At 33.9% G+C, this 9,272-nt stretch overlaps 3 protein-coding genes across 3 annotated transcripts; 2 read left to right on the top strand and 1 right to left on the bottom strand.

Moving 5' to 3' along the window:
* The first annotated feature begins 220 nt into the window (after window positions 1-220).
* Window positions 221-1,314, top strand: LOC130507025 (heavy metal-associated isoprenylated plant protein 13-like). Its single transcript, XM_057001734.1, has 3 exons — window positions 221-556; window positions 717-792; window positions 886-1,314. The coding sequence occupies exons 1-3, from the start codon at window positions 545-547 to the stop codon at window positions 1,203-1,205; spliced, it is 408 nt and encodes a 135-aa protein (XP_056857714.1). The 5' UTR covers window positions 221-544; the 3' UTR covers window positions 1,206-1,314.
* A 3,171-nt stretch (window positions 1,315-4,485) lies between these two features.
* LOC130507027 (B3 domain-containing protein REM20-like) lies at window positions 4,486-6,025 on the bottom strand. The gene is made up of 4 exons (XM_057001736.1): window positions 5,758-6,025; window positions 5,147-5,546; window positions 4,996-5,075; window positions 4,486-4,903 (listed from the first exon to the last, which is right to left on the bottom strand). The coding sequence occupies exons 1-4, from the start codon at window positions 5,833-5,835 to the stop codon at window positions 4,661-4,663; spliced, it is 801 nt and encodes a 266-aa protein (XP_056857716.1). The 5' UTR covers window positions 5,836-6,025; the 3' UTR covers window positions 4,486-4,660.
* A 503-nt stretch (window positions 6,026-6,528) lies between these two features.
* On the top strand, window positions 6,529-7,838 carry LOC130507026 (probable NADH dehydrogenase [ubiquinone] 1 alpha subcomplex subunit 5, mitochondrial; the record flags this gene model as incomplete). The annotated part of the gene is given in 2 exon segments (XM_057001735.1): window positions 6,529-6,931; window positions 7,765-7,838. Coding segments are annotated over 2 exon segments (387 nt in total), but the record flags the coding sequence as incomplete, so codon positions are not given.
* Between the last annotated feature and the right edge of the window lie 1,434 nt (window positions 7,839-9,272).

Genomic DNA, 9,272 nt, shown 5'->3' with positions numbered 1-9,272 from the left:
AGATATGACAATTATCGCCATTGTCAATGGTTATGTGAGAAACCATCATCGTCACTAGTGAATTTTGAATTTTGAATTTTCTATTTTCCATTTCAAAAAAAATTTGTGAATTTTTTATTTAGTTCTTCTCTATTTAAAATTTAATTTTATTTATTATTAATTTTTAGTTATTTTATTTTATTAATACTTTAGAAAATAATTTTTAAAATATTTATTTAATTTTCTAAAATTTTATTTTTTAATTTTTTAATTTTTGTAAATTTTATTAAAAGTTTCGATTTTTATTTTTTTTTGGATTTTTATTTATTTATTTTGTTTATTTTATTAATTAAATAATTATTTTTGAAAAATTACCTGCTGAACCGGTCAACTTTTTGATTTGAAGGTTTTTATGATACAAATGTCACTTTGAAGATTAAAAATGTTAGTGAAAAAACTTCAGGGTTTAAAGTGCTAGTAAGTGACACTTCGAAGGTTTTTTATGCGATTTTCCCTTAAAATATATCTGAAATTTCTGAAGCTCTTCTACAGTTTTTCTTGAGCCATGACTGCGCAGGTACACCCTTCTTTCATATATTTTTCTTGAAATAATCAATTATATTTAGTTTAACTGATGTTGATTAGCTATTTTATAGAAACTAATCAATCATACTTAAAATAAAGTAAATATATAAATATTACAATTAGCCATACTGATCTCAGATTTAAAATAACAGAAATCTGTGTTGCAACTGAGTGTTCACGAGGAAAGGATCAGAAAGAAATCGTGGAAGACTGTTTCTAAGTTTTCAGGTATCTTCATAAACTTCAAATTTACGATAATATGATTATTATTTTTGTAAAGTTGGGAGAATAAACATTTCTTATAATTTGTTTCATTTTTAGGTGTTACTTCGATAGCAATGGATGACAAAACCGGGAAAATGACGGTGGTGGGAGAAGTTGATGTACCGAAACTCGTAAAGAAGCTAAGGAAGATATGTACCGCAGATATCGTTTCGGTGGAAATTGTTAAACCACCTGAGAAAAAGGAAGAGAAAAAGGAGCCGGAGAAACCGAAAGAACCCGAGGTTATTGCTCACCCGGTTACCTATTGGAACAACCAGTACCAATACCATCCTGCTTCATATGCAAGTTCTTACTATCCACCATATGGGTATTCTAGAGTTGTGGTGGAGGAACCAAGGCCTTGTGTGATTATGTAATTTTTCCTAGAATTATTTCATTAGTGTTAATTATGTTTGCACTTAATTTTGATGGAAGAGTGTATTTTTGGGTATTATAATCAACATTTCCCGTATGAGCTTATTCGATAAAAACAGTCAACTTATGTATCATGTATGATGAAGTTGATTTCAGTCTTTTTAGATACGCTTTATTAAATCTTTTACTTCTAGTCATGCAGTAATCATTAATCTTTTTCTCGCGGCTTCATTCATGTAGACACTTTTTTCGTATGTTAAACATGTACTTTTACCTTGTCTTTAGCTAGTATTAAATCAAATATGTTTGGAGGGATTAGTTGAATCGGTTCATAACTGGATAAATATGTGATACATATATTTATACACGTTTTTTTTATTAATCTAAAATATCCTGAATCTATAAAGACACACAGACTAATTCACAAGAGGAAGTGTACGTACCATCTCCAAGTATATTTATACACATTTGATTCAAAAAGAAAAAAAAAGACTATCTCCAAGTATATTTACATACAGCTGTGTAGTCATGTCGCTTTTCAGATTATTTGTTAACATCTAGATTTTCCACATAATATGTAGTTAGTTGTATATTCTCGGTTGTACAAAAATATAATTTTTTTTGGAATGAGTGGCGAGTATTGTAATTAATAAATGAAAGAAAAAGACAAGTTCGAAAGTCTTCTTTAATAAAAAAATACAAATGAAGGAAAATACAAAAGTACATTGACTTGAGGGTTCCATATGTCGAATGAGGCTTACGAGGGCATTTCGTCGAAAATCCAAGTCCTCTTGATTTTTTTTTCTGCAAAACTAATCTAAAATATCTTGTACTTCCAATGAATGAATGAACTATATTTATCAAACCCAGGGACTGACCAATATACTTTTCTTTCTGATGGAACAAGTAAGAGTGACTCCCAACTGCATTATCCATCATGTCATTTCTGATGGAACAAGTAAGTGCGTTCTAGAGAGGAAGAAAGTACCAGGAGAAGCTGGGACTTCGGTGAGTAGAAGCAGAGCACCGAGGAGATACGCAGCTACGGATTCCTCTCAGGATCTTCTTGACGTTTCTGACCCTGTAACAAACTTTCTAGGCCCACATCTCAAGAGTCGATACTCGATTTACACATTTTTAATCGGTTTGAACATCGAACCCGGTTTAGAATCAACCGATGGAACCTGAACCGAGAAGATCCTCCCAAGCTATAATTTATCATCGGTCTAGTAAAAGTTCGACTCAATTTTATCATCAAGCTATATTTTCAATTTTCTTTTCTCTCTTAGTTGATTATATTGGCTGTTATCTTTAAATCCATGTTAGTTCTTTATTGTTTATTGGTAACCCTAGAAAAACCACTTAATATTGCCATAAAAATTAATTTGATGCTCTGACAAATATTTTTGAAAACCAACGTAAAAACTAACTGAATATAAATAACGTTTTAAAATATAGAAATTTAAAAAATCATATTTATCAAAACAAAAAATTAATGTAAAAACTAAAACTATCAGAAAATTAGCTAGCTTGGTATTTTAGTTAACTCTAACAAAATATAAAAAGCATTTTAGAATCTTAAAAAAATAAAAACTTCCATAGTCTTTTAGAACAAAATGAAAATCAGTATCAAAAAACTAACTTGGAAAAAAAAATTATCTAAATAAAATAATTTGATATCTAGACTAACTATTTTTTTTTCTTTGAAACTGGCTTTATCTAGACTAACTATTTGAAACAACTTATCTCTAATATTTATTAGGCTATAGTAAATGTAGACAGTGTATATCAAATCACTCCAAATTGAAGTTGGAGTTGGTTATACCTTTGTATAAGAAACATTTTAGCATGAATTAATGCCCACTCTAACAAATAACTAGCGGTATACACACATAATAAAATGGAAAAGGTTGGACAACCGAGGTGTTGGTATGGGGTTTATGAAGAAAGGCAAAGAGAATGGAATGTAAGCTAGCATGCTTAAGCACACTTGAGTTAGCAAAAAAATCAAAGGCGTATGACAAAAAAACAGTGAAGAAACTGAAAATAATTTTTAGATTGCCTAGAGAAGTATATTTTTATAACATATGTTCTTACATATATACATATTTTTTTTCTTTGCCATCTAGATTTTTATTTATATTAAACAAGATTAAGATTACAAAACATAAAAGTCCAAACCGAATGGACATCCAGGCCCTACAAGCAAGACCAATCATAAACACTACGAAAACTCACCACCGACCCAATTTAAACCCACATTCAAAGTACAACTCGGTAATGACGAAATGACGCGTCACTAACACGAAAAAGATATGACACGTGTGTGGAAATAACGCCACCGTCAACTCACCACCGATTTTACCGACATAAAATCGCCACCATACCTACACGGAGTATCACCGGAAACCACCGGGAACAGAACCAAAGCTGAGAAAACACCACTTCAGGCCGATACCTTCATCGCCTGATCACCATCTTTTGGAGATCTTCGATCGACCTAACATCGAAATCTCATCCAACAAGACACACACATATCAGAGAGAAAATGAAAGAGAGAAGTTACTCTTTAGAATTCTTACATATATACATATAAACACTAAACATATAAATAAATTTAAAATTATAGTAAACGTAAAATGTTGAGACAGAAGATTTTTATATCCATAAAAGGTTTGTTAATTTGGATATAAAACGTCTCTACAAAAAAAATGAACAGAAGAGAACAGAGAAGCATATAACCGGGGGAGGTGTTTTAGCCTTTGACTGCACTCTCACTCTCACGCCCTTTTGTCTCTTCTTCTCTCCGGTGAGTTATATCCTACGCTCTCTACCTCTCTGATTATTACTCTGTAGTTCGTAGTCTGGTCTGATTATCACTCATTTCGCTTCCCTGTGGTACGCATGTCGGAATGTATGAGTTAGATATTGTTGAAAGCTCTTATCTCCAAGCTTTTGATCTAACTGTCTGAAGCTCGAAATTTGTCTTTCAGTATGAGCAACAAAGACGAAGCTCTTCGAGCCAATACAATAACAAGTTCCCTGGCGCCGTAGTTACTTTCTTATAATCTATGGAGACAATATGATATATCACTTTAGCTTATGTGTTGTGTTGCTGTGTGTGTACTGTTTATTTTTTCCTAGACTTTAACTTGGGTTTTGTCAGTTAGTTTATGAAGTTAATCCTGAGACTTAGTGACATCCACTAATCCAGAGTTGATAAGAAAATCACACTGAAAATAAAAAAGGCATAGATGCATTGCATGATAAGCATTGAAAATACAACATGAAACATCAATAAGGTCACAAGGTTTCTTGGGGATAAAGAAAGTACTACTAGTACGATAAAACCTGACAAGGAAACTACAAAACTCATAATAAAACAAACAAAAATACAACTCATTGATGAGTGATGGATGAAGGGTGTGGTGATGGTGCTGAACTGATGATGAAAGATTCAACCACGTGTGACAGTGATCTTGATCGAGTGAACTTTTTTCCTGATGTGAAGCATCTCACAGTGGACAGTATCATGCTCTTTAAGCCTGTTCCTTCTACAAATCTTGTTCCATCCTTTGAAGAAAATCCTATCATCAGTCCATTTCCCTTTAACCCCATGCATGATCCCTTCTCCATCTATGTACTTGATGCGGTCACCAAATTTAAGCTTATGTTTTTTCACCACCTTTGCAGGAATCAACTGCATAACACACAAAACCCAAAAAAACATGTATATACCAGCCAGCCATATTAAGAGAAGGAAAAAGACAGTAAAACAGATCTTTAAGTTACCAGCTCATAGATCCTGCTCTTGAGGGTGGTAGTAAAGCATGGATTAGACTCAACCTCCAAATTCGAAAACCCTTCAACAACTGTGACAAAAAAAAAACATGTTTCAGCAACAAGTTTGTGTGTTAGTAAGTACTAGTATGATATATCCAACCTTCAGCATTAGATACAATGTCAACACTCTGGCTGACTTCATTATCTTCACCAGCATCGAATGAAGGATCATCATCATCATCACCTTCTTCTTCTTCTTCTTTTTTGTCAGAATCAACATCAGAGAGGTTGACTGACTCCACAGCAGCTCTTATCTCTTTACATCCGGAAAGACCAAAGACACTGACTTCAAAAGTGTGGAAACCGTCGTAGACAAAGGTCAAGAACTCTCCGTCCTTGAGCTCATGGTCCTCTGCAAACTTGGACCACCCTGAAGTGAAATACGCACGGTCACGTATTTTCTTGAAGCTCACAGTCCAAACACCACCCCCTGTGCCTTGGAGCTTAGCTGTTTGTGGCAGTGGGTCTTCAAGATGCTCACTGAAAGACTCTGGAATCGCCTGATAATTATCAAACATACTCATCAGAAAACTCATACTAAAATCAAAAGACTTAAACCATAACGTATGAAGAATCAAGAATCTTTTGATCACATTTCATCCCAAGTAACTAAAGATTCTTTGCTCCTAAACCATAACTCTCCCAAACATAATACTTTCTACTTGTTACATTGGAAGAAGGAAAAATTGAAAGAGAGAAGAAGAGATGTACCATCGATTCAGAAGCGGTTTGTGAGAGGAAGACCTTGGAGAAACGGGGAAGAACATCATCTTCCTCACTTCCAGACATGGAGAGAGGTGATCTGTTGTAAGAGAGATTCTTTTAAAATGGGTTGGAGAGAGAGAGAGATAGCAATGAGAGAAATGAGTCAAAAACAACGGGACTTATATAGACCAAGTTTGAGTCAAAGGAGTCAAAAAGCTTTGAGAAGAACACAGAGTTGGACATCTACAAAATTTTACAGTCAAAGCCGCAGAGAAGCTAGTTATGAATGGATGTTGGTACACTGACAGAGTAAAACTCATATAGTAAACATTTTGACTATGGTCAAACCAAAGTACATCTTTGTTTGATCACACTCTCTGTATCCATAAACGTCAAACTGACACAGAAAATGCATGTCTGAGAACTTAAAAATCTTTAGAGAGAAAGATATAAAATAATGAAAAGTTGAACAAGCCAAGTTAGGAAGACAATATAATTCTACCGGACACAATATAAGGTTTGAACTTAATTTACAGGGGGAAATAGTAGAAATTCTACCATATAAATTTTGAAAACAAATTAGATTTTTTTTTTTGGTCAAAACAAATTAGATAAAAGTACCTTTTTCTAGAAAGTAGCCAACGCAATAGGAGTACTAATTAATTGTTCGAAATTAAGCATTTAATTACTAAAATGCTTCAAAGTAAGGCCCATATAAAAACTAAAATTATTCAATGAAGGCCCATACCCTGACCCAATTTAACAATCTCACTTTCGTAAATGTGAGAGTTGACACTGTAAACAACAAACAAACCTTCTGAGATTTCGCCGGCGAGAGAAGAGAGAGAGAGAGATCCAACGGTCGAGATGTTCCTTCGCGCAATCGGACGGCCACTACTGGCTAAAGTGAAGCAGACGACTGGGATCGTCGGTCTCGACGTCGTGCCGAACGCGAGGGCGGTGCTGATCGATCTCTACAGCAAAACCCTAAAGGAGATCCAGGCCGTGCCGGAGGACGAAGGATACCGCAAGGCGGTGGAATCGTTCACGCGCCACCGTCTCAACGTCTGCAAAGAAGAGGAAGACTGGGAGGCGATCGAGAAGCGCCTCGGCTGCGGTCAAGTCGAGGAGCTCATCGAAGAGGCGCAGGACGAGCTCACGCTCATCGGGAAAATGATCGGTGCGTAACCGCTCTTCTTCCCCTTCTCTTAACATTGTGATTGCGATTCGTTTGCTATGGTATCTGATTTTATCATTTGAGATTGTGATTTCACTTTGTTGTTATTGTAAGGGAACAAAGTATGAAACTTTGAGCTGTTAGGTATAAAAATCTGAAACAGGGGATTGCAAAGGTGTCATCTTTATAAAAGCTAAGCGAGAGAACAAGCTTTTTGTATAGTTTGCTAAGTTAGGCGTTTGAGTGAATGTGTTTTGCGTAGTTTACTTAAGTTTGGAACCGTGTTTTTGCTCTTCAGTGTCACATAGGTTTTTGGTCGTGTTCCTAATCCGGAGTTACTTCCAGATCCAGTTTTGTTGTGGATATTGCTGTCTTAATCTTGTTTTGATGCGTAACTAACTACCTTTGGCTATTTCTTGAGAATCTGTTGAAGGTTTAACGATCTCTGTGATTTTTGTTTGACTTTCTTGGCTTGGATGGCATGTTTAATTATCTCTGTCTTGTGTAATGATGGAGTGGTGTCGAATTATGATCGTCGTGCTGACGATGTTTGATCCATAAGGCGAGCTGTCTTAGTGCGCCATGCCCTTTTTTTAAAACACATGAGTTGTTTGATCATCCTTTAAGTAGTTCTGTTTCAGGCTTCTTTATTATCAAGTGTATCCGTCTTTTATAGAAGTAGCTATTGTCTGAGCTCTTATCACATTCTTGTGCTGTAGTATGCCTACCGAGCAGACTTTCAATGTTTCATCGAATCTTCGGACCCTGAGTTTACCCACTTTACAAACACTCTCTTCACCATGGAGTCTTATGATTTGTTTGATTTGCATTTGCAGAGTGGGACCCTTGGGGTGTTCCAGATGACTACGAGTGTGAAGTCATTGAGAACGATGCACCGATTCCAAAGCACGTTCCAACGTAGGTGCTAATTGATTTTGCTTGATCTATTTGTCTTCATATTTAATGTAGAAGACTGGGAGGCGATCGAGAAGCGTCTTGGCTGCGGTCAAGTCGAGGAGCTCATCGAAGAGGCGCAAGACCAGCTCACGCTTATCGGGAAGATGATCGATGCGTAACGCTCTTCTTCCCTTTTCTTACATTGCGATTGCAATTTGTTTGCTATTTTATCTGATTTTATATAATTTAATATAGAGTTTTAAATGTATAATTTTATATAATTATTATCTTAACACTTCATTTTATTAATTTTATTTATAAAATTACTTATAAAGCTATTAAATTAAGAAAGGAATATCAAATCTTTAAAAGAATTACAATTTCCTAAATTTGTGTATTATTAAATAATTAAGTAGAACATATAGTTTCACTAAACTTTATTTTATATTATGTAAAAGATAGTTTGGAAAACAAATTTATATATATTTTTTTAGATTTACTTGTATTAAACAAAGTGTATGAGATATGTAAGTATCCGCAAAATATTAGTAAATATTCAAAAGAAAATTCGGATATCCAGAAAAAACCAAATATTTTTTTGAAGTAAATCACAAATACAGTACTGAAAATTAAGATATTATTCCATACGTACCCGTACTCCCACCGGCCACCCCTAGGCTTGGAAAGGGTAAGAACTTGCTTAAGAAGTTCCTACGTGGCCGACTCAATAAGGTCAAAAAGTCAACAGTGTTCTGGTCGTACACGCGGCCTTATGAGTAGTGTAGTGCTTCGATCCTTCCGTTTGATTTCATCGTGGCCTCGTATCGAGCCATTGATTTTAATTTCAAATAATTATTGACTCGTTTACTTTTTATGGTCATAAAATAACTAAATTCCTGTGAAATTTCTATATAATAGGGAAATCTTAGCAATTGCAATTGTCATCAAGAAACTTCAACGTCTCAAATCATCTCTCCTCTCTGTCTCTCTCATTAAAATATAGGGAAAATCACATAAAAAACCCTCAAAGTATCACTTACTAGCACTTTAAACCTTGAAGTTTTTTCACTAACACTTTTAACCTTCAAAGTGACTTTTGTATCATAAAAAACCTCCAAATCAAAAAGTTGACCTGTTCATCAGGTGATTTTTCAAAAATAATTTAATTAATAAAATAAACAAAATAAATAAATAAATAAATCCAAATAATAAATAAAAATCGAAACCTTAATAAAATTCACAAAAATGAAAATATAATAAAAATTTGAATAAATATTTTTAAAATTAAATAATTTTATAAAATTTTAACAAAATAAAAATAACTAAAATTGTAATAATAAATAAGATTAAATTTAAATAGAGAAGAACTAAATAAAAAGTTTAATTTAAAAAAAAAATAGAAAATTCAAAATTGATTTTTTTTAATTATAATATTTTTTCAAAAAAT

This window comes from Raphanus sativus, unplaced genomic scaffold (assembly GCF_000801105.2).
Source record: "Raphanus sativus cultivar WK10039 unplaced genomic scaffold, ASM80110v3 Scaffold3918, whole genome shotgun sequence".
NCBI lineage: Eukaryota > Viridiplantae > Streptophyta > Magnoliopsida > Brassicales > Brassicaceae > Raphanus > Raphanus sativus.
Note: the sequence above shows the minus strand (reverse complement) of the source record. Positions and strands in the feature narration are given on the sequence as shown.

What these genes read in the sequence shown, in the direction of transcription:
- LOC130507027 (XM_057001736.1), bottom strand. Translation starts at nt 5,835, where the DNA reads ATGTCTGGAAGTGAGGAAGATGATGTTCTTCCCCGTTTCTCCAAGGTC. An exon ending in CATTGTATCTAATGCTGAAG is followed by an intron (nt 5,076 to 5,146) that starts GTTGGATATATC and finishes TTTTTGTCACAG; the next exon opens with TTGTTGAAGGGTTTTCGAAT. An exon ending in AGAGCAGGATCTATGAGCTG is followed by an intron (nt 4,904 to 4,995) that starts GTAACTTAAAGA and finishes TGTGTTATGCAG; the next exon opens with TTGATTCCTGCAAAGGTGGT.
- LOC130507025 (XM_057001734.1), top strand. An exon ending in GACTGTTTCTAAGTTTTCAG is followed by an intron (nt 793 to 885) that starts GTATCTTCATAA and finishes TTTCATTTTTAG; the next exon opens with GTGTTACTTCGATAGCAATG.